The following is a 24,502-nucleotide window of genomic DNA, read 5'->3' on the forward strand; positions in this document are numbered from 1 at the left end:
AAAAAAAAGATATCTCCTGGATCTCTTGCAAGTGGAATGAACAAGAAAAAAAATATATATAAAGAAAGGGAAAACTAGTCATGCCTTTTCTAATTTACCTATATGCAAATGCTCAAGCAGAGTTTGTGCAATGTGTTGCTCTTGTATTGCTTCACCAAGGGGTGCCTAAATGTGTCTATAGAACAGCCACCTTTTGGTGAGTTTCTTTAGGGTATCAAAAGCACTTCAATATCAAATTTAAATAGTTAAGACCAAAGATCTACCTATGATATTCTTGGTAGTACTGGAAGCAGCATCACCTACCTTTCAGAGGGGATTTCCTCAGCTGTGCCACACACTTGGAATGATCCTTACAAAGGTGCTTGTTTGTATCCATTCAGTTCTCCAATTTAGCAATCAAAAATCCTTTTCTAACTGGTTTGCATAGAATTTAAATAAGAATTATCTGGGAAGGGGATGCTTCTTGCATGCAGTAAAAAATGCTTCTGTGCTGGGTGACAGCAGAACCTCTGCACCATCCCTGTGCCACAGCTGTGGGATCTGTTCCTTGGAGCTCTGCGAGTTTCACTGAGGGAGCAGCTCCCTGCTGTGCCAGAAGTACCTGCCTTGGCAAACAGGATTTTCAGGTTTATTCTCTGTAACTCTGCAGGTTCTTCTGACACCACCGAATGCTGGGGCTGGCAGGGGCAGTCCCGGCTGTGCTGAAGGCACCAAGGGCAGCTGTTCCCTGGGAATGATTTCAGCTCCCATGCAAGGGAAGAACATCTGCAGGGAGAGGCTGCTGTGCCCCAGTGCCCCTGGCTCTGCACTGTGCCCACACAAGGCAGGGAGGGAGAACAGCTCCTGCTGGGAGAGCCACAAGGTAACACATCCAGTGGGTAATGTTTTGTGATTTAATCCCGGCCCCTGGTTTTTTGTAGGATTGTTAGATTGGAAAAGACCCCCATGATCACCAAATCCAACCTTTGAGAGCTCCACCCTGCCCTCTCAGCCCTGTCACCAATGGCCACATTGACTCGTGTGTCTGAATGTTTTTAAACGTGTGTGATACCTGGGAAGAGCCTTTCCCCTCCACAGGGAAGGACAGAGGGCTTCTCCTCCTTGTTCAGATCTGGATGGTCAGAAGCACTGGATTTTGTACCACTACACGTGACCAAAACCTGCTTTTTCTTTTTGACTCTGCTTCACAAATTACAGGGTTTTAATAAAGTTTGGCAGTTAATCGCTGCCTTCAAGGGGATTGGGAAGAAAACTGGAATATCACACACTTCCTCTAATAGAAATTCCAAGCAGCTCCCTCTGTGCCAAGGCTGAGAGCAGCTCCCCAGATCCAGAGCCTTGCAGGAGGAACACCAGGAATTGTGGGCAGCCCAGCTGGGGCCAGGCTGGAGCTCAAATAATCACTGAGCTGCAGCCACCAGTGACTCTGCAGCTCCTGGGGATGGGCAGCAGGGACAAGTCCCTCCTGGGCTGTGCTGGGCTGTGTCTCACCTTGCTCTCTGCCCAAGCCAAGGCAGGAAGGCCCCAAACCAGCCAACTGCTGTGGAAGGAATGCTTTCCCAACTGGAGCTGCTGGAATTCCTGTCAGCACCAAAGACGATCCTTTCCACTGCTCAGCTCACAAACAACTAGCCAGGAGGGCAAGGAAACCAAACCAAGCCAACCCTAATTTAAACAATTAGAGAATTAATCATCAGCACACTAAGTAGTATTTAGACAGTGAGTTCAACATATGCCACACTGATGCCTTCAGCAGTTGCCAAATAGAATTAGAAAACTAACATTTATTAAATCAATTTGAATTTTAATATACATTTCAAGAATGTGGCAGCATAAAAGGAAATGTTTTTAGAAACAACCTGAATCTACCATTTGCAGTTTTACATTAACCATCAGGGCTCTCCTGTCGGCGCTCCGAACCACTCTTGACCTAAGTTCTCCAACTTTTGGTACCACATTGAATGCAGCAGTGAGATAGTAAAGATTCCAAATACTCCCACATTTCTGGAGCAAAGGTACTTTGTATTTAATTTCATGAAAGTCCTAAAAATGTACCATCAACAATCTCAGCAAAACTCTGAACAGCTCTGCAAAAGCATTCCGACACAACCCGTGCTGTGCAGCCACTCCCAGACTCCGGGTCGCTGCTTCGCTTACACGTAGTGGACTAATAAACAGATTTACATTAGTAGGTCACGATCAAACCACCAAATTAGAGACTGGTAGGATCCCTCTGGGTCAACACAAAAATCACATACAAGTTTAACTAAATACATTTTAATAGGACATCGTTAAATCTCATGAGGGCTAAAAAACACAGATCTTAGGTACTTGGGTTGGCAAATAAAGACAAGAATACTAAGAAGCATTTTCCACCATTTACTCATTATCAAAAATATTTTTCAACTCTTCTTGCAAAACAAAAACAAAAAAGTACAGACTGGACACGTACATCACATTTTTCTTCCTATGGCTTTAACCCCCCACCCTGCCCACCCCACAAAAAAGACGGGGGGAGAAACAAACCAAAACCAACAAAAAGCTCTGACCACATTCACAGAAAATGACACCATGGTACACTACAAAACAAAAGGAGGTGCCATTTGTGTCCAAAGGGTTTTGCTCATTTCTCGGTGAGGAACCGTCATTGTACGTGCTTTGTGCCAAATCAAAGCACACCCAGCGCCGGGCCGGAAAGCACCGCGGGGGCTGTGCCTGAGGAAAAGGGGAGATGGAAGCAGGAAAGGAACTAAAAAATCCACACACCATTTAACATGCTGCTAAAACAGGAATGGCCTTTGTATCAGACAGTAATGTTTGTGTTCGAGTCAGCCCGTGTTTGGGTTGTGCTCTATCATTCCAAGAGGAGAATTTCTACTTTCACAAAGCAATCTCAACATTTTAGGCTTCCAGTGAAGCCCTGAAGGCACAACTGAATCTTGTGCCTGCACTTTTATTTAGGGATTGAGCTGAAATCAACCATTTTTGCACAAAGCTGAATTCCTAAGAGGAATTCTTTCACTGTAACACTTTTCCAGATAAGCTCAACAACTTTGTGTTATTTTTCTATTTTCGAGCCTTTTGGCCCAGGTTGAAAAGCAATGACCTTCAAAAGCTGCTTTCAACATTTTAGCAAAAAGTGAGATAGGTTCAGGGTGGAGTGAGTTATAGATAGCTTATTCCGTTTAGCAAACACCCCAAAAATTTGACCTTGATAGCCCTGGATCCTGTGCCCTGGCTGGGAGGTGCCTGTCAGCGGGGAACTCCCCTCCGTGGGAGGGGTCCCGGCTCTGTTACAAACCTGATCAAACAAACCCCCAGTGGTGAAAAGTGCTGCAGCATCTCCCCGGAGCCCTGGCACTGATCAGCACCAGAGGGGGGAGAATCAGCCAAGGACTTCCTGTAACCCACAAAACCCTTTCTCTTCCCCAGAAGCAACAGCAGTAAAACAGCAGGAACTTGGGAAAGGGAGAGGATGGTGCTAACAGAACTCGAGCCTTTGAAGGCTACCAGTGATGTTCTGCCCCAGCCCAGCCCCTCAGTGACTTGTCACACACAGGGGGCTGGCACAGAGGGGCAACTGAGCAGGGAGGTGACCTGTGAAGTGTCAGGAAGACAAACCCCAAGGATGATGATGCCATTACCAGGACAGGGTATCCAAGCTGGAGCTCAACCTTTGCACCCACCCACTGCTGAGCCTTGCCTGCAGCCTGAGATGCCTTTTGGCCTGCCAGCTCAGTATATTTATTAATCTCTTTTAACTGTATGCTGTTCAGTGGAGGGCACAACCAATTCTCACCATCACCACTACCTACCCTTTCCAGAGTGTATCCCCCAGCTCGTGCTGCCTTTCCCACAGGAATGTCAGGTCATTTCCTGCTCATGGTGACTGTAACCCATCAAATAATTATTTCTCTACACCATCATCTAGCACAGTTGAGATGCACTATCTGGATGCTACACTGAAGCCATAGCTTTGACTGAGCACAAAGCATGAGCAAGTACAATGAGGTCAATATATTCCTTGTCAAAAGATCTTGTGATAAAATCATTTACATCAGCAATCCATCTCAAACTATGAGGTGCTGTAAGAACTAAAAACAGTTTTAGGGTAACTCCTCCATTATCTGCAACTATTTCCCAGACACTAATACACAGAACATAGCAATGAAAAACACTTGATACAAGTGATCTAAACGCAGGAGCTCCAGCAAGTTAAACAGAACCATAGCTGCCTTAAACCTGTAGCAGTTCCCCTACGGATGGCAGGGAAAAGAAAGAAAGGTTTAACAGTCATATCTCATGTCTATAGCTTCATCCAAACTTTTCTCATCGTGTGTACTGGCAGCTATAAACGTCGTTACTGGTGACCCTGTCACATTGATTACACTGGTGCTTGTGCTGGCATTGCGCACGGCAATGCTTGTCACATTAATGCCCAAAGTAAGCCGAGTCTGCTCCAAGGCCTTTTCTGGCACTGCAAAGGCCTCCAGCTTCTTCTCCCCGTTAGCCATGTAGGAGTTTTGGCAGCCACGGCATATGCAGTCAAGGCAGGCTTTGCGGTTAGAGTAGCAAGGGCAGCGTTGGCCACGGCATGTAAGAACACTTGGATTTTGGGTGGCACGACCACATTTACACCCTTTCTTTTCTTGTGGCTTTTTATACACAGTTTTCGTTGGGCTTCCTGGCATAACGTTACTGCTGGGAACTTTCTCCTTTGCCTTGTCTTTTGTTTTCAGCACCCCCGGTTTGGCTTTCGGGTGGGATTTCTTAGGGGCGTGTTCTAAGTTCTTTTTCACGCTTTTGTTAGACAGGAGCACAGTTTTACTGATTTTGGGAGTAGTTCCTCCATTAGGTACAGTCGCAATAGGCTGCAAAGACATTTTATTTTCCTGTTTGACCGTCACGGGAGCCGACGCTCCCAGCGTGGGGCCGCAGATGATGCTGGAGATGGGCAGAGGCTGAACCTTCTCGCTGTCGCTTTCGGAGCGAGAGCGCTTCCTGTTCAGCTTCACCACCTTGGGCGTGGCTGCCGTGCACGAGAGCCCATGAGGAGAAGCATCGGTGGCCATGAAAATGTTATGGCTGAGGGGAGGGGGGGAGAGCTGCAGGAAGGGGCCGTTGGCCATGTTGGCCTCCAAGGCGGGCTGCAGGTTGGAGTCGCACACCTCGCCGCTGGACACGGTCTCCAGGCTGCGCAGCACCTCCTCGACGCTGAGCAGCAGCGACCCGCCCGGCTTGATGTCCTCGCTGAAGCCGCAGATGTCGATGCCCGCGGGGCACAGGTCACTGGTGGCCACGGTGTCACACACGGGCTGCAGGCCGCCGGGGATGTCCTCGCTTTTGATGTAATCGCCGGTGCCGCACACGTCGATGGCGCTGGCATGCTCGGGAGAGGGGATGCCCACGCCCAGCTTCTCCACGGCCAGCCCGTTGCAGGGGGGCAGCCCGTTGATGACGGAGCCGCGCAGGTCCAGGCCGGGGGTGCTCTCGGGCAGCGCCGTGAAGCCCCCGGGCGCGTCCGTCGCCAGCTCCGAGGTGGAAGGGACCGGGGAGTGCGTCAGACACAGAGCCAGCGCTGCGTCCGAGGACTTCTCGGCGTCCTCGTGGAGCGGTGCCCCATCCTTGAGCAGGGCCAGCAGGTCTGCAGAGCAATCCACGGCCTGGATGATGTCCCGGGCCAGCGGCGTCTGCGTGATGTACTCGCACAGCTTCTTGTAGCAGTTCACCAGGATGCTCAGCTGCTTGTTCTCCTCAAACTGCTCGTAGTCCTTGCACCAGCTACACGAGGGCTTCATCATCATCTTCTTGCCTTTACACGTTTTGCAGACATAATGCTGACAATTGGAGTTGGTAGGAGCAATAGGGTCTTGTAGCAAATTTCCTATGAGAAAAAGGAAAAGGAAGATTACAATGGACTTAAGGCAGGCTTCTGAGACATTACTGGATGAATTTTTTTGTACTATCAAAAGAAGTTACTCAAAAAGTTGAAAAACATCCCATCCAAACAACTGCCTGTACAAATTCCCACAGCTGCCAACCTGGTTTTAAAGCATTAGATAAAATTAGAAGAAAACCATCACACCACGGCTTGTTGTGTGCTGCAGCCCTTAAAAACATTCTCAACTACAACACTACTGATCGCCTTCTCCCCTTCAGCTTTGTCCAAGGAAACTTACAGAACACACAAGATTTCTATGAATTTACCAAAAGTGAAATAATAAACTCCCATGATAACTTACTGCAAAGATTTTAATGGAATTAGTAAAAACAAATGGAACAGAGCAGAGAGAGCGAAAACTCTGAATGTAAAAATGATGGAATATCCACCCCTAAAGGGAAGAAGACACAGCAGACTTTGTGTTGTTTTTCATTTAGCATTTAGTGAAGCTATAAGAATAAAGAATTTTTTTCATATTTTACTGTTTAGAATAAAAAACTAATAAAAATCAGCTACTAAAGGAACTCACACACCCCTGATAGCCCAGAAAGTTTCAGATCCCCAGCACTGACAGTCTTGGAAGGTTTTGGCTGCAGATCCCCAAAACTGTAAAAACCCGGAAGAATGGTTTTGGTTTTCCTTAAGAACAACTCAAATATTACCTAAGGATAAAATATGAAAGAACAAGTGAAACTAAATTCTGTATAGAAACAATCCAACTGGTTCCTATATCCAGAAAGTGACAGTGTTGCTTTGCTATTTCCAGGCAGCTCTAGGCCAGAAAGATATTCCATCTCCTAAATTAAATTGCAGAGTAACTGTAGTCATCCCCAGCACCAGGGCTCCCTCCCCTCCCAGCAGCACATTCTCAGCTCTGATCAGACCTTTCTCTCATAAGGAGCCTCTGCTGGATGAGTTACAGCCATCAGGGAATTCCCACCCAGCTTTTCCAAAGTGAAAACAATCTGCTGCAACAAGCAAATAAAATTAAACAACTTGGGAAGAGGAAGCAAAGTGCATGTATCAAATCAGACTGGGATAAAACCCCCAAAATATCAAAGATATTTTCTCTCATTGCTCAAATCTCTGATCCCTTTTCCCTGCATTCCCTGATCCCTCTTTGGGAAGGGGCTGCTCCCAGCACCTGAGCCATCATTCAGTGGGTGTGGCCTGATGTAAACTGGGGTTTGAGCAACAAATCCCAAGAGTCAGTGCTCAGGTTGGCATTGCACAGTGATTTTTAATAAATGCAGAGAAATCCAGTTGTTCAGCAAGCTGGCACAGAATGAGCCCTGCCCTGTGTGACAGTGTGACAAGACCCCACCAGGAGAAGACAAAACACTCATCACATCAAGCTGGGAGGGTTTAAAGCCAACAGATGGAACATGAAGTCACACAGTCCAACCTGCAGGGGGAATTATTGGGTTTTTTCCCAAGTTCCCTTGACATGACACAACAAAAACAACACAGGCAGAGGTGGCTACTGTGGTCCTAAGATGGAACTTGATTTCAGGAGAAAAGTTCCCTGAAGAGAAAAAAACCAAAACTTTAAATCCCACCAGCTCCTCGAAGAAGTTCTGTCCTTCAGCAGAGTTCCCCAACAATGGTCCAGCCCCTGGATCCTGAGTCCACCAGGACCAGCAGGAGCTGTGCCCTGGCCAGTGCAGACACCTCAGAGCCTTGGAACTACAGTGCTCCCAGGGCAAAAGCCACCAGCATTCATTATTTCCCAATTAATTAAAGACACAAAACAGCTGGGTGCACTCCTCATCCACCAGTAGCCTCTCTTGGCTCCTTAGGACAATAAGGCTGAGTTATGCTTTGCAGAACTAAAATACTTCAGAGATGGCACCAAATAACAAGATACCACCTTAACTTTTAATTAGATTTTTTAAAAAAGGCATCACCAACAGTGTGTTTTATTTCTCCCAAAATAAATTTGGCTGAAACTCCTGAATAAGTACAAATGCTAAAAGAAGATACAGGAAAATTTAAATTTCTGGAGGCTCTGAGGGAAAAACCAGACGGACTGACAAGACAAAACACTTCACATGCTCTCGCTGCCAGGAAGAACAGAGCAAGTTCTACTCCCAGTAAATGCCAGACAACCTACACTGGAGAGACATTAGGAATTGCCTGAGCTGTGGGAATATTTTCTGTTTCAACTATCTCATTGAATATTCATTCTTCAAAGTTTCTCTCTTGTATGGATTCTGTGGCACTATCACTCTCTTCAGTCTTAATACTGACAAGTTTAAAAACAAATGTCAACCATGAGATGCTAATTTCCCATTAAATGAAGTTTCATTACTTGTAATACTCAGGGAGGGGCACTAAGTCAGCAGCACTGTCCCACAAACAGCAGCTGAGCCTTTTTGGAACCTCGAGGTTTGACAAGGCCAAGATCTCACTTTTGCCTGGTGGCCATCAGTGCTGCCCCTCTCTAGAAATTTAAAAATTTATACAGATCTCCAAGATATAAACATGGTGGGCCCTGAAGTTAATATTTTTCCATGTTTATAATTTAGTACTTCTTCTCTAAGCTAAATGTAATTTTTCATTTTATTGTGCAGCCACTCACCTGCATTAGACCCTCCCACAATTACTCACTGCACACCTTCATTTCCACAGCCCTGTGTACCTGGTGCCACTGAACCCTGCCCTGTCCTTTCTCAGTCTCTTTTCTAAAGGGCTTATCAATACACCAAAAGCAAAACTGTGTTCTTACAAAGCCTCCAAAACGAGACTTTCCTTCCACATCAGCTCCTAACTATGCTGATTTCAGAAAGGTTGACTAAATACATTCCTTAATATCAGCACTTACAATTAATGAGGAGCATATACAGAGGAAAAACTTTTAATATATTATTTACCAAACACCCCAGCTGATCTGGAAAGGCTGTCCTGGGAGCTGGAGGGAGGTCACTTAACCCACAGTGAATACTTCCTGCTGTGGTGCTTAATGAGCGTTTCACAGCTGCAGGGACAAGGGGAAGCATCTGCAAATTGTGTCTCTGGGACCAAAGGGAGGAGAAGAATTGGGAATCAAAACAATTGTTAGGTGTCTGTACCCAGCAAATATGCTCCTAATGGATGAAATTCACTGGGAAGAAAGGCTATTCTCACCTATCCTCAGCAAAGGCAGGAAAGGGCTAAACACAAATATCCAATTTAGGGTCCTTGGAAATGCTACTGGAGCATTAATCACTGAAAATTATCTTGGCTTTTCCAACAACTCAAAGTCTTAAGAATTATTTAATTATTAAATCTTAATTTCATGAAGCAAAATAGAAAAACTTAGGTCAAATTGTTTTTACAAATACAAATTTATCCCTGGGGGTGATCACCAGAAGCGCTCTGGTGCTCAGCCATGGCACACAGGAGAGGGCAGCTCACCCACCAACCTGTGCCCATCAAACAGCACAGGCAGCACCAGCTTCATTATAAACAGAAATGCTGAGCTCTCCCAAGCTCTGAGGAACAGGAAGCTCTGCCCAGCTGAGGTTTCACACACAGACCTGTGCATGCCAGGGACCCCAAAGTCACATCCACAGCTGGAGCTCTGACAGCTGCACTGCTGAACTGTCAGCTCTTCACTTTGGGATTAAACATCATCCGATTGTTTCTATTAAAACAATTAACAGCCAGAAAGCTCCAACAACTTGTCCAAGCTTCAGGAGCTCCTGAAGGACAGGAGCTGGATCTCAGACTGTGACACCACTGCTCAGGGGTTTGTCTCAGCCACCCCTCTCCTGAGCTGCAGCACGGTGGGAAGGAAAAGCCCTGCTCTCCCCTGAACTGCTCCCTGCCACTGCACACAGATCCTCTCACCCAAGAAATAACCAGCTGGAGCCCACTGAAGAATGAGCAGCAGCTCAACGAGGCTTCAAGGCAAAACACAACAGAAAATCCCCTCACAAAAGCAGCGTTTCCCGAGTTGGATAAACCCCCTAAAAGCTCTATTTGCAAAACTATCTGACGACAGACAGGCAGGCATATGATGAGCAGCAAAAAGGTCTGTCAGCCATCTGCAGAGGAATACAACAAATGTGTGGGATCTGTTTTAGAGGGGTGGGAGATGTGGGTACTTCCTAGAAAACAAGAAAACTGAACACATTCTGACTCACAGAGATTAGTGCGTGGACATGACAGCAGAGAAAGGTCTCTCAGATCCCCAGCCCTAACAGAGCTAAGTCTCCACTTCCAGACCTACACTCAGGGCGGGCAGGACCATGTTGGATTGGATGCATTTCACCAAAACTGCACCAACGTCAGGAGCCAAATTCCCCAGACTGATGTCTGTGCCACCCTGCCCTAGCAGCTGTCCCAGGCAGTAAAACACTGGGCAGCTCCTCTCAGTGAAACCTGCGGGATGCCCTGTCCCCAGTGTCCCACCCCCTGCACAGCATTCCCACAGCAATTCCCAAAACGTGCTCTGAGACACAACCACACCTCTGCACATTCCAGGGGCACAGCTCTGAACCCACAGCTGCAGAGCATGGAATAGAGTAAGGGCAGTTCACAACAGCACTACAGATGGTGATCCTTCCGTGGGCTTTGACACACGATTCTGTACAGAGAAACTGATCAGCCAAAAAGTAGAAACAAAAATGTTCCCCAAGATTCCCAGCACAGAACTCTGAGAAACAATGAGAGTTTCCCTGTGAACTGTGAGAAATTATTTCATCCTGCAAACACCACCCTGCCCTTAGATCACCCAACCACACCACCAGAATTTGACCAAGACATCCACAAACACTTATAAATTCCTTGCTGGGTGTGATGGAAATGTGGAGGACACAAAAAACCCCACTAAACCGACCCCCCCCTCCCAAAATCAACTAAAAATACTTATTTCAAAATTTTTTCAGAGAAAACATTCTGCTGGCTACTGAGTATTTCTGCACATCCTCCATGAACACGCAACTATGAAAAAATTCCTAAAGACATTATTACCCTCATATAAGGACAGTTGTGAATAATGAATCAATGTTTGTATAACTCTCTGACAAAATAAAAACTGCACTGTTTTTGCCTGAACACCCTGAGAGCCCAAATTAACCATGATCAGAAGACAGACTATTTTTCTTCATATCTGGAGATACAGTCAATCTATTTAGCTAAAGTTCAAGGGAAAAAACTCCAACAAATTGCATTATAATTGCAGAAGGGACTGACTGCCTTGTTCTTTGAGTTCACCCCCCACATAAGACACAACAGAACATTTTTACTAAATCCTATGTCAAAGTTATAGTTCTGTTTGAAAGCCCTTGTGTTTACAAAACCTCTGGAAAAATTCTAAATGTATTTTTAGCAAACTAGGTGATAAAATTCAAACTTTGAGGCTTTAAAAAGATGGATAAATTAATCTTTCTCACCACGCAGTGTAAAATTTTCACATAATGATGTTTTCCAAAAGTCAAGATTGCTGTATTTTGAGAAGTTTCAAATAACAAAGTTAACATTTCTCCTATGGGTATAAAATAATAACATGTTTCTAAGCTGCAGAAACACTCACAAGAGTTAGAACTTCCTTTGGAAGTTATAGATCAAGTTCATCACATTCCCCAAGCAATCAAAAAGCAATGAAAACAATTTTTCTACACCAAGCAGAAATGCTGGAACATGAGAATCTCGGAGTGAAGTGAGCTCTCCAAGGCACAGTGCACAGGGAGCCATGGGCAGGCCCAGGAGACCTGGAACACCAAATTCCATCACTGCAGTGCCTCCAGGAGCCCCAACACTGAATCCATCACTGCAGTGCCTCCAGCAGACCCCAACACTGAATCCATCACTGCCGTGCCTCCAGGAGCCCCAACACTGAATCCATCACTGCAGTGCCTCCAGGAGCCCCAAACAACACCAAATTCCATCACTGCAGTGCCTCCAGGAGCCCCAACACTGAATCCATCACTGGCATGCCATCCAGGGCCCCAACACTGAATCCATCACTGCAGTGCCTCCAGCAGACCCCAACACTGAATCCATCACTGCCGTGCCTCCAGGAGCCCCAACACTGAATCCATCACTGCAGTGCCTCCAGGAGCCCCAACACTGAATCCATCACTGCAGTGCCTCCAGGAGCCCCAAACAACACCAAATTCCATCACTGCAGTGCCTCCAGGAGCCCCAACACCCAATTCCATCACTGCAGTGCCTCCAGGAGCCCCAACACCAAATCCATCACTGCAGTGCCTGCAGGAGAGTGGGAAACTTCTGTGCTCCCTGCAAGGCACCGAGCTCAGCACAGGCTGTACTGCCATCACTTCCCAAGCCACTGCCCAGCCCCAGGGAATGTACTGCCATCACTTCCCAAGCCACTGCCCAGCCCCAGGGAATGTACTGCCATCACTTCCCAAGCCACTGCCCAGCCCCAGGGAATGTTTCCTGCCCTTACTAAAGCTCCAACACAACATCCAGGAATGCTCGGTCCGTACTGAGAGGCATGACTGTAAAGCTTGGGTGGCAAAGCAAACAGAGGCAGAGGAAGGTGCGGGAGTGCTCCCTGCCCAGGATGGCAGAGCTCAGCCATCCCAATAAAGATGCCTCCTGGCAACACATTAACTCCTCTCTAAACACTCGGGAACACAATCGCTTTAATCAATATCCTCAGGCACCACCAAAGCCATCCATCACCTCCCAGCTCCTCTCCAATCCCAGCAAAGACAGCCTGCAATTCTCTTTGGAAGTCACTGTCACCCAGCTGAGGGGACCACAGCTACTTCTCTTCCTACTCAATTTTCCTCTAAGGCAGAGGAGTATTTTTAGTTTAGAAACCAATTTAAATTCTACTGGCAGAACTTTCTGTTATCAAAACTTCTGCAGTACAATGCAGACAACCTTGACAAAGCACTTCTCCCAGGAGTCACACACAGGGTTTGAAAACAGGAAAGGGAAACGAAGTTGAGTAGGGAGATTTTAAGAGGAAATCACCCAACATGTTCTTGAGTAAAACCTGGTGTATACAGAGATGTGTGACTGGACATTTTATAGACAATTATAGACCAAGCACAAAGAGAATACCTGCAGCAGAAGGTGTTTGATAGGTACTTAGTCCCCTGGTCCATGCTCTCTGATGGTTGTTTCCGAGATGCTGATTATTTTTCACATTCTCCACAAATTCAGAAGTGTTTTGGCAACCATTCATGACCATTTTTAAGGGGAAAATCATGTACTTTTAAAAACTACCAGTACTTTTGTTTACAGTATTTCTCATAACTGAAAACAGAGGAAAGAAGAAAATGTCAATGGAGAAAATACCTAAAAAACCCCACAGAGCCAGACCAATTTTCAAACATAAAAGGCAGCTCTGATCTGGTAGCACAGATCATCAATCAGCCTTCACTATCCTCAACCTTGGAAGGATGGACAAGGAAGAAGTCCTAAGCTAAACTTTTCCATCATAAAACTTTAAAAACTCATGGTTTTTTCACTCTAACACTCTGTTATCCAAGCTCAACTTAACCATGGCTCACACCCCAAATGGAAACTCCAGTATCATCCATATAATTAAGTTTTATTAGAATGGGAATTTGTTTCATCTCCCTTATTCCATGTCTGTGACAGGAAACTGAATTTTCCAGGAAGTTTCCATCTGTTTAGGTGTCACTCAAGTACCTCCCCTTTGAGGGAAGTTCAGTGCAAGTGTCCAGACCCAGTTCCCACCATTTCCCAGTACAGAGTGCAGCCCCCAGCCCAGAGCTCTGCCTGGGACCTGGAACCACAGCCCAAGAGCTGCTGTCCAGGGAAGGGCACTGGGGGACACAGAAGCAAAGGAGAATCACCTCAGAGAGAGGAGAGGAAGAGAAGCCTTCACATGGACAGAATGGCACAAAGTGGAAAATTTTACACAACTGTATCCCACCAACTATGGAGACATTGCAGATCTAGTGCCAAGTATAATTGATTATAATATGTATTTATATTGTACACTCCATTCAACTTTGGCAGTATAAAACTCTCAAAACAGGCTATTGCTTTTACACAAGTGCAGGAGGGAAATAACATCCTTACATTAACCTTTATATAGAAAAACAAAAGTTAACAGTTTTTATTTTACTTTTTAGGCAATCCATGCCACTGCCCATGCTTGGGAGTTGCTTCCACAATGCTGCTGCAGCACTGAGCCTTCAACCCCTGGCTAAAATCATCAAGGGCTCCCCAGAACACCGGATGGGCTCTGTGAGGTACCAGTCTGTGCTGCCGTGGGTTTCTTTGTTCCTCCCCCTAATCTCCCTAAAGCCACATGTTGTCTCACATCCCCTTACTGGGATTACAGGATGTTTAAGACAAGAACTGTACTCTCATCCTGTATTTCCCAGCACCAGATGGGTTCCTGGCCAAGCATAAAACACTGTCCTGCAGCCCTGCCAGCTTCCAAGAGCTCTCTCAAACAGCAGTAACCATCTTTCACATACCTTTGAAATATCTTTCAGAGATTCCATAATGAAGTTTGCTATGGATAAAAAGCTAAGCTGATCTGACTGGCAATCCTATCTCTTACAAGCATTTCAGAGAAGGCTCTTAATGCTGAAAAGACCAATGATTTGCAGTTACCTGAATGGTACCTGAACCAGAGAATGGCACTGCTAAGGTGTTTATGCAATGGACAACACCTTTAAAACATAGAAGTTTGCTGCATAAATTCTACTACACTATTTTTAAACTAAATTGTATTATCATGCAATTTTATAATAATCATTTTATTCCAAAGGCTGAAACTTGTATTTCACATCCTCAAAACACACAAGGCACAGCCCTTCTGCCTAATGCACACTTGGGAGCAGTTATTTTCAAGTTTTAAAAGCTCTAGGAAATACTGTCTTATACATCCCTATAAAAGGGTGATGTATTACCTACAGCACTGTCCAGGAAACTGTCACATGATCACACTGAAATCCTAGAAATGCACACACAGCTACAGAACTGAGCCCTTATCACCCATCATGAGGCAAGAGGGAGACCTTGAATCCACCCAGAACTGATTCAGCTGACTTGCACTGACATACTGTATTTACATTTTGGCTTTCTACTGCTGCAACTCCATGTGTGCCAATTTGAATCTGAAATCAGAGCTTTAATTAGAACTTCATAATTATGTGGGTCCAAAAACTTCTGCCACCCCCTGGTGTAAAAGACTATGGGATCACAAGGAAATGAGCTGGCTTATGCCTCGTGCTTTGGCAGCTCAGTGGAAGCCCAGCAATGTTAGTTGATTTATGTAGCTAGCACTCATTTCTCCTAAAAACAGCTCCCTAAAATTAAAGGGACAATCTAGACCATGGAATTAATACCTACAGCATAACAAAGCATTACAGAATGCACTCAAGAGAGATTACACACTGAGAAAAAGCTGATGACATAAAGAGCACTAATTTGTGGAGTAACTTCCCAAGGGAATTCCTAGAAGTCCAGCACTTGAGACTTTAACCACTGCTGATACTTCCTGCAGCAGTTCTCCAACAAAGCACTCAGCACTTTACAAAGATCCGTGCAAGGAAAGTACCAGACACTCGCAGTTCCATGTCCATGCACCCAGAGCCAGGTGCTTGGGTCTCATGGTCTGAACAGACAAACAGGGCAGCAAGAAGGGAGCATGAGAAAAGCTTTCAGGCATTAAAACAAAAAAGCCAACCCAAACCCACAGTGCCCAGTTAGCTCAGCTGGTCAGAGCAGGGTGCTGAGAACACCAAGGTTCTGTGCTCAGCCCCTCCATGGGCCATTCACTAACATGCCATGGCCCTTGTGGGTCCCTTCAAACTCAGAATATTCTGGGATTCTGGCAGAGTGGTCACAGTGCTCACTGTCAGGACCTCTCAATGTAGCCTTTACTTCAGTAATTAGACTTTTACCTTTTAAAACACCAAAGCTAAATGGCTGATAGTTGTACAGGGTTTCATGACCTTAAATATTCAGAAGGTATCAAAGGTGTAACAGCTCTTAGCTCTAAGAGGAAAGGAACACAAAAAGCAAATGAGAAAAAGATGGATTGGCCTTTAGCAGTCTGAACTGCAGATTTGTGACACTGGGAACAGCAGAGTGAGCAGTTCTGTGTGGGGCAGGCCCACTCCCCCATGGACAGACACCTGAGTAACTCTGTTTTACTGCATGGCTCCAGGGAGAGTGTGGAATTCACTGAGGGCCCTGGATACTGACACACCACAAACAGGAGTCCAGGAGGCACAGATAAGACTGGTTAATCAGCTGTAAGCAAAACATTTCAAATAAACAGCAGCTACAGTTATCTGAAAGCTGGCCACAGTAGAAAAAAAAATATAGACCAAAGGAATAACCCTAATATTCAAAGAAAATAAAGGGTCAAGAGAGAAAGCAGAACCATCAAGAGGTAGTTTTTAAATAGGAATATCCATGGAGGCACAAGGAAATAGAAAAAAACAAACTAAAAACCTGGTTTGCTCTACAAAACTGAGAGTGGCAAGCAAGAAAAGCTGAAGAAGGGGGGAAAAAGCTCAGGAATTTGGGCAGAGACAAATTAGACAATTTCAACAGCACAGAGTGTAAAACTAAGATTGCAAAAGGCCAAGAAGGGAACAAGGCAAGGCAAGGAGAACAAAGAACATATTTCAGAAGACCAGGCTTAAAGTGGAGAGAACACAGCAATGCAAATATCTTATTAAATAAAATCAGAACAATATTTGCATATTTTTTGGCAAAAGCAGTCTGGTGAGTGACCAAAAGCCGGAGGAATTTATGGGAAGAAAGCACAAATGGGGTTGGAATCAATCGGGCCTAAGGTGATAAGAAATAAAAAGCAGAAATGCATCAACACCAGCATCGGGATTCCAGGAGGAAAAATCCTTAAGACAAATTACTCCAGGAAATGACGATGCAGAGATCCTGGGAACGGGCTCCCTCTTTCCCAGTGCAAACAGATCTCTATTTTCAAAGACTTTAAGTGGGAGGAGCCAATAGCGAGAGGATAGGAAGCATCTAACGCTACTTTAGCTGTCTCAACAGTTAAATCCTGATCCTGTAAATAAATAAAATATTTAACTTTCTAAACCCCAGTAATTCAATTCAAATCCAGTGTAACACACACATCGGTATCGACAAACACAGCGAACATAAAACCACTCTGGCAGGAAAATACAAACACAAACAGGGCAGGACTTAAAACTACCAGAGGAAAAAAAGGAGATTTCAAAAAATTTAACAACCAAGAGGTCTAACAGGTCAGAGCCCCCTCCCGACACTGACCAAGGCTTCAAAGGGAAGTTCAAGGAAATCTAACAGTTTATTCCAGAGCTTCCTCCCAGGAACGGACACATGCCCCCACTCCGTAAACACAGCAGAATGCAATTCCTTCCAGTATTCCCCAGCCTGTAACACCGAAATTCCGGACACTGCCTTTGCCCACAGCACACAGAACGCTCTTTTCTGGGGACAGGAGTGGGAAAAACCCAGCAGACTTCCAGCCTGTTCGCTTTTTATGGTAATTATCGTTACAGAACATTTATCTACTAGGCACAAAAACCCAAAATCAATTATTGTTTCCTGGCTTTCAATCGGAATTACTTATTGTTTACATTTCAAGAAGGGGGGTGGGAAATTACAAAGTTCCTCTTCCCCTGCCTCTACGATCTGTATTTCGTTTGGGGTATCTTTTACCACACTCGCTCTTAGTCATCGCTTTTTTAGAGCGATTAACTCCACTACCCGGGGTATTCCAACAACCACTGACAACAGCCGTACCCTCGGTGAAGCAGTGACCATAATAAAGCGCTGCATTTCGAGGCAAACACTCTCTGCGCGCCGCCACCGCCTTGGCAGCGTGCGCGGCTGCCGAGCCACAGCCCCTGCCGCCTCCCTGCCCTTGTGACCGGCCCTGCCCGCGGCTGCCCCGCGCCGGGGGCGGGCTCAGCCCTGGCAGTTCCCACTCCGCCGCTCCCGAGCTCCGAGCCGCCCCCCCGGCGGCCGCGGCACCGGCCACTCCGGGCCCGGCAAACTTTGCCGGGAGCTGCCCCGGAGCGGCCCGGGCGAGGCGAGGCCGAGGCAGCCCCGGTGCGGGCCCAGGGCCGTGCGGGAGCCCCGGGGAGGCTCATTGTGCAGGAACAAAAGAAAGATCCTCACCGCACACGCAGCAGGAGAGGGACTGCCTGAAGTAGGGCAGGAGCTTGTTAATCTCGGAAAAGGACTGGGGGTCCGCCGGGTCGTAGTTGAGCACCAGGCGGCTCGCGGACACGTAGAGAGCAGTGGCATTCACCGGGTTCATCGCCGCCGCTCGCTCGCCGCCGGCTGCGCGGTGCGAAGAAGGTCTGCGCGGGCCGCGGGGGCAGGTGGCCCCGGGGCGGGGGCCGGCCGGGTGTCACCTTGGTCCGGGGCCACCTGGAGCCGCGCGGCAGCGGCGGCGGCAGCGCGGAGGCCGCGGCGGCCCTGCCAGAGGGGGCCGCGCCGGCTCCTCCTCCGCCTCCCGCGGGGGAGGCCTCGCTCCGAGCGGCGGCTCGGCCCGGGCGGCAGCGGCGGCGGCGCTACTGCAGGTCCCTGCGGGCCATACCCGCCCCGCCGCGGGGCCCCTGCTGCTGTCGGCGCCTCCCTCAGCGGCGGCCCGGCATGGCGGCGGCCGCAGGCAGGATCCGCGAACGGGCGCGGGGCGGCGGCGGGGCCGCGCTGCCCGATGCGGCGGGAGGGCGGCGGAAGCACCCGGGGTTCACCGCGGCCGCATCACCGCGGCGGCGGCGCCGCCTCCTGCGCGGGGCCGGTGGGCGCGCGGGCAGGGCCGGGCGGGCCGCGCGCGCTCCGCGGTGGCGCCGTTAGATCCGGCCGTCACTGCGGGGCCATCGCCGCCGCCCGCGCCGCGCATGCGCGCCCGCAGCGGGGCGGGGGGGCGCCGGCGCCCTCTAGCGGCGCCCGAGCCGGCAGCGGGGGCCGCGCGCAGGAGGGCGGGAGGGGCGCGCGCCGCCTCAGCGCCCGCCATGGGCCCCGCGAGCTCTCGGGGCTCGGCACGGAGCCCCGGCCGCGCGCGCCGCCTCACGCGCCAGCTCCCCGCGCGCCCCCGCCCTGCCGTGCCTCGGTTTCCCCCTCACGGCGGCCGGGCGCGGACGCCGCGTCCCGCCCCTGTCATGGCGAGCGCCTCCGCTCGGGCCGAGGAAGTGGCCCCGCCTCTGCCCTCAGGCCGTGCTGGAACCTACGGCCAGGCCTGTCAATACCTCGGGCTCCCGGCTGACGCACCGGCCCCTCCGCCCGCACGGAGCGAGGCCGGGACCTGCGGGGCCTGGCAGCTCTGGGGAGAGGTGGCGCGGGAGCTGCGGAGCGCGCAAACCCCTCAGGACACCGCCGGCCTCCCACACACGGCTCTGTGGACTGAAGTCAGACACAAACGTTCCTGCTGGAGACCCCACGTATAGCACAGCAGTGGATGCACAGGCTGAGGGCAGGTATGACCAAGATACAGGCATAGGCAGGACTTTTACGGAGGGAACTTGTTTTATTTCGTGCGTAAACACCAAGGCCGTTCCACAGACTTCCAGATCCTGTGTTGTAAAACTGCCAGCACCATCGGGCAGCCCTCTCCCTCCTTCTGTGTTTGGTGTTTTGGGGAACTGCCTGACAGAGCTTCTCCTTTTTCCCACAGTGCCCTCTGTGTTCACTTAGAGTTGCCCGTGTGAAACTAATCAAGGAGTTCCACCTGTATCTTTTAGTTCCTTGTTCACTTCCTGAATCCCCCCACTTTTTCCAGCCCAACACAAAAGGAGTCTAGATACAAAACACAGCAATTCGGGTCTTGACTCCAAATACTCATTTAGCACTTGTGGTCCTCACCAAGCAGCTCATTCCCCACTTGGCACTGTTCCCACACGGCCCCGGTACAGCCTGTGTGGGTGCACCTCCATGTTACCACACAGACCTACAATGCCCAGCAAACACTCAGTACCATCTCTGGACTGTAACTCCTTGCACGCATTGAATCCCCAACCTGACTCCACTTCAAGGCACGGCGTCTTCATTCTCACCCTCAGCCTGCTGTTACATTGCTTTTAAAATGCCCAATTCCTTCTTCAGCTTACTGCCAGGAACACCTTCTGTGCTGAACCAAGCCAACAGACTGAAATAACATCCAGAAAATTCCCACTATGTCCACAACTTCATACACATCTCCCTGTATCACATCCTCTGCCAAACTCTGAACACACTGTGTCCTGAACACCCAACCCCTCCCAGCTCCCTCTCATGCTGCTCTGGCTCTTAGGAAGGAACTTAACTTGCCACCCAACACCCAGAGTTTTAGCAGTCTTGTCTAATTTCTGGGATACACTCCTTTGGGTATCATCCACAGCCTGGGATTCAGCAGTAGGGCTCCAACCTCAACATCCCCATTCACAGCATTAACCTGCACTATTCTGTCACTCACTGATGGAGCTGAATGAGTAGCTCTGGATTCCACCTAAGAACAATTGCAATCCTGGCAAGACAGAGAAGATAAACTCTCTAGAACTACAAAGAATTATTACTCTTGAAAATTATGGTAATAATAGAATATGAAGCTGCAAGAGTAGCAAAACTGACTAGGTCATACCTTTTAGACCAGAGGAAGGCCATAGTGCTTTTCTTTGCCCCATTATTGCTTGCTGATCTGCTGAATTTCACTTTTTTCCTATCCAGACCCTTGAGTTCATTTCTAACAGTGCAGCCCAAGCAGCAGATATCATTTTTCTTGCCTCTGTTGGTCATTTGTTGCATCTGTCAGCATCACCATCCTGCAGCAAGAGTCCTGCTGTCTCAGGAGGGTGAGTGGGGGCCTCAGCTGTTTGTGACCACTGTGGCAAGTGGGCTGGTGACAGTAACTGTGAGGGGCTGAGTGCCCCAGGGCTGGGCTCAGCCCTGATGTGCTGCACCTGTGTGACCCCATCAGGTGCTGAGAAACAGCCAGATGGGGAAAAGTTCCCCTTGAGCCTTCTCTGCTGTGCCTTAGGAGCTCCTTTGAGGCGTGAGAGCTGCCCTTTTGCTGCTCCCTGATTCTGTGTCTGCCCTGCTGGCTGCCTGCTTTGCCCTTGGAGCTGCTCCTTGCTGCAGATGGCTGCTCCTCAGGGGCTGGCCCTGCTCTGCTCTCCTCACCCAGGTACCATGGCACTCCTTGCAGCTGCTCCCCCTGCCCTGCCTGCCTTGCTCTTACCTCCCTGGCTCCCCTTTCCCTGCATGGCCACCTTTGCTGCTCCATCCCTCATGTAACAGCCTTGTGGGACCAGTCTCCCTCCCTGGCCACTGGTAGGTGCTTAACTTTGAACAAGCACTGAAACACTCAATAAACCATTGAGTAAATCCCCTTTCACTGGAAAATAAGGGTGGAATAGGAATGTTATTTCATTTTCCAGTTCCTATCAATGCTCTGTGTTTGGGAAAAATGAGACTCCTTGTTGAAATTAGGTTAGAATAGTGCCTGTTAACTCTCCAGACACAGATACCTGTGTTCATGGCCCAGGTCCTTGGGTGATAGCTTTTGTTTCTTCCCTACTTGAACAGAATAAACATTTAGATCTCAGTGAGCAGTCCTTTGTAAATGCATAATAGAGAACATGAGGTGTTCAAGCAGCTCCCTGTGTTAAGTTCCTTCTGCTGTGGAAGTGGTGCATCCTAAAGTGTCTGATAACTGCAGCACTACATCTTTAAGGGAAAGGTATCAACTGAGTAGGAAAAAAGTACAGCAAATACACTGCCTCTGAAAACGTGGATGTGAATAAAATGGTGGAGTTTTGTTGTTGTTTTTTTAGGGAGTTTGGTTTTTCCCTCAGCAGGCTGCCCATGGCAAGCTTGTTTCCAATTGCTCGCTTGTTTGACTTGATGTAGGCTTCCTTCTGTGTCACTGCATTTGGAGTACCATGAGGAAAGGCAGGCCAGGACCACAGGGATTGTAACAGTTCCAGCAACACAGTGTTTTCTGGCTGATGCAATTAATGAATTAACAGAACAAACAGGTAATCACAGTAACTGCAGAAGAAGGGAACATGAAGCACCCCCACACACAGCCACTAAGAGAGACACAGACTGACTTTTGCCAGGAAGCATTCAGAGGAGTTGGGATGGCTGTCACAGCTCTGCAGAGCCTGTGGCCCTTTGTAAAGTGACCCCTGGCTACCTGCTCACCCCTGTTTGATCCCAACACAGCTGCAGACACTGCTCCTGCAGTACAAGCTGCACCAATTCCCTTCTTTGTGCCTTTTTCATTTGCCTTGAATTTGTCTTATAGGATTGCCCTTTTAGTTTTTAGTAACTCCCAAATATTCCACAGGGTTTCAAACCATGCCATGCCTTTGGAATCCTGGTAAAGCAGAGCATGCTGGTACTGCCAGTCCATTGCTTTTGCCTTCCTTTTATATTCATGAACAAACCATGGACTTCACCACTATAACAATTTTTCTCCTCAGTGTTCAAAAGTATTCTTTTATGTTATTCCAGAGTGGCCACACTTTTCAGAAACATATTCCAGTTGCTTATTAATCTCTTACCAACATCCCTCTCTGAGAATTGCTGGTTTTGTTTTGACAGGTTCACACCCACAACAGCAGGGACCCCTTTTTTATTGATTATAGGAGTGGTTGCAATGGCCCTTTCATTCAAGTTCACCTCCACATATGATAAAGCCAATTTCTGCTTTTTTATTTGGGTCTGTTTTTGCAAGCAGCGTTTTTTTTTTTCTTTGGGGGAATGAAACAAAACAAAAAAGGCCATCTCCATTATCATTCTTGAGACCTGGAATAGTGCAGTACAGTTTGTGTCTTTTCTGGTAGGAGGAATTCCTTGTTCTAAGCCAGAACATTTCTTATCTGCTTTGGACATTGGAATATTCAATGCTGTACAGTTTTATAGCAGTGCCTGTTAGACCCACCAGTTCTTTGTAACTGTGTGTGTGGTTTTGTTTGTTTGGTGTTCTTTGGTATTTTTAAACTATCTACTGCTTTCAGAAACACCCAGCAAATAATCAGGAATCTGTTTGTGGCTTGGATTCCCAAGGCCCTGAGAAGGAATATTCCCAACAATTTTAAGGTCCTTGGGATCTCAGTACAAACCTCACCCACCATGTCACTATTGTTAAGGGGTTTGCTTATTGTTCTCCACAAGCCAATCCCCCACAGTTCATTTACTTCATTTGGGGCATATATTTGAAGGGAATTTTCATAGGATGAATTTGTAGGGCATCTCCTCCAGCATTTATTGTTCAGCACAGCTTTCTCTTTCAGTTGTCCCAGCCCTTCCCCAGTTTGAACCAGGCTAGTGGGTGTAGCTGCAATAGCTTTTCTGCAGCTGTGTGAGCATGTCTGGCCTAATAATTGTTCTATTTGAATCAGCATCAAGTATGTGCATTTTGCATATCATATTAGATCTTTGGTAATCAAATTCCTCCTCTTGTTATTACATTGTATAAGCAGAAGTTAAGAGATACATCTGTGCAACTCTGAAGTTCTGTCAGGTGAGCTCAAATCCCCTTTTCAGTTCTTTTTGCCTTATAGTTGTACTTACATGAACCATGTGAGTGAACTTTATATTGCAGCTAATGAAAAAAAATCCGTTTAGCTTACCTTTCAAAAGTGTCACAACACACATTCCCAGTGTGTATGTCAGAAGCATACAAGGAGGGCATTGATAGAGCTCACAGCAATCCACCTCCTCACTGAAGCTGTTCATGTTTTTCTGGTGTTGCTAAACAAAGAAATTAAAGTTCTTCTCTGGATATAGAGCTGTAAATCCAAAGGCAGCTGTTGCTAGTTTAGGCTGGGGGTTCTTGTTGGTTTCCCTGTGCCAGGAGGATCCTGTGCCCTCTGCCAGTGCAGTGCAGTGCCACTCTACTCGTGCTGTGGCTCCTACACCTGTTTGCCAGCTCAGCTTTGGGAGGGGCACGTGGGCAAGTTCTGCATTTGCATAATGAATTGGCATAATTGAGCTGGCTGTTCACTTTTACTTCCAGGAGCATCGTGCTCTTCCCTGCTGCCCTCTGAGCTGTGAGGTTGGGAAGTGCCACAGAAACTCACCCAGGGAGCCCCTCATTCAAAAACAAAACAAAACAAAACAAATCAGCTCGGTGGTTTGTTTTACTGTTATGACTTAAGCAGGGATATTCTGGCCCTTCTCTTTTGGGGCTTACCTGTAAGTGGGACAGAAGAGCTGCTGGAAAACACCGGCTTTGCTTGTTTCCTTAACTGCCTTGTTCTCAATCTGGACAAATTAGTATTACTGTGACTTCCTAAAGGTGACTTCTTAGATCCATATGTCCTCTGTGCACCTCTTTTTTGAGTAGAGCATTTCTGGTGTCCTGTAGTGAGAAATGTTGTGCCTGATGACAGAGAGATGCCTAATTCCTGTGGTGTATTTCCTTATTCTGAAGCTGTAAGACCACAATTACATCTTTCAATAGGTCCTTTGTGGTGATCCCCTGACACACACTTCATCTTCACTCTGAGGTGTTCTGACTTTTTTGAGAAACCAGTACAGACTGATTATTTCACTGTATCAAACAAACAATATGAAGTTCTCCTTTTAACAATGCAATACAAGTACTTGATAGTTGATTAAAATATGTAATTCATAGAATATCTTGCTGAGACAATCTCA

At 47.5% G+C, this 24,502-nt stretch overlaps 2 protein-coding genes across 5 annotated transcripts in view; one reads left to right on the top strand and one right to left on the bottom strand.

The window, feature by feature from the left end:
• Positions 1-1,800: 1,800 nt before the first annotated feature.
• MSL2 (MSL complex subunit 2) lies at positions 1,801-23,683 on the bottom strand. 3 transcript variants are annotated; one of them, XM_064721168.1, is made up of 2 exons: positions 23,473-23,683; positions 1,801-5,884 (listed from the first exon to the last, which is right to left on the bottom strand). In XM_064721168.1, exons 1-2 carry the CDS (start codon positions 23,576-23,578, stop codon positions 4,287-4,289), a joined length of 1,704 nt encoding a protein of 567 aa, XP_064577238.1. In that variant the 5' UTR covers positions 23,579-23,683; the 3' UTR covers positions 1,801-4,286. The 3 variants fall into 3 exon arrangements, with proteins under 3 accessions (XP_064577238.1, XP_064577239.1, XP_064577237.1); XM_064721169.1 differs by lacking the exon at positions 23,473-23,683 and adding an exon at positions 20,475-20,680; XM_064721167.1 differs by lacking the exon at positions 23,473-23,683 and adding an exon at positions 18,032-18,661 and having other exon boundaries at positions 1,802-5,884.
• Positions 19,077-24,502, top strand: part of PCCB (propionyl-CoA carboxylase subunit beta) — a 31,107-nt gene continuing 25,681 nt past the window's right edge. Inside the window, exon 1 of one of the 2 annotated variants that reach the window (XM_064721172.1) lies at positions 19,077-19,335. The gene's annotated coding sequence lies outside the window, so the exon portion shown is untranslated. Of the gene's footprint in view, positions 19,336-20,839; positions 21,018-24,502 lie in introns of those variants that run through there. The other variant, XM_064721173.1, reaches the window with a different exon arrangement.

Source organism: Zonotrichia leucophrys, chromosome 9 (genome assembly GCF_028769735.1).
Source record: "Zonotrichia leucophrys gambelii isolate GWCS_2022_RI chromosome 9, RI_Zleu_2.0, whole genome shotgun sequence".
Classification (NCBI taxonomy): domain Eukaryota; kingdom Metazoa; phylum Chordata; class Aves; order Passeriformes; family Passerellidae; genus Zonotrichia; species Zonotrichia leucophrys.

What these genes read in the sequence shown, in the direction of transcription:
- MSL2 (XM_064721167.1), bottom strand. Translation starts at nt 18,173, where the DNA reads ATGAACCCGGTGAATGCCACTGCTCTCTACGTGTCCGCGAGCCGCCTG. An exon ending in CCTCTCCTGCTGCGTGTGCG is followed by an intron (nt 5,885 to 18,031) that starts GTGAGGATCTTT and finishes TTTTTCTCATAG; the next exon opens with GAAATTTGCTACAAGACCCT.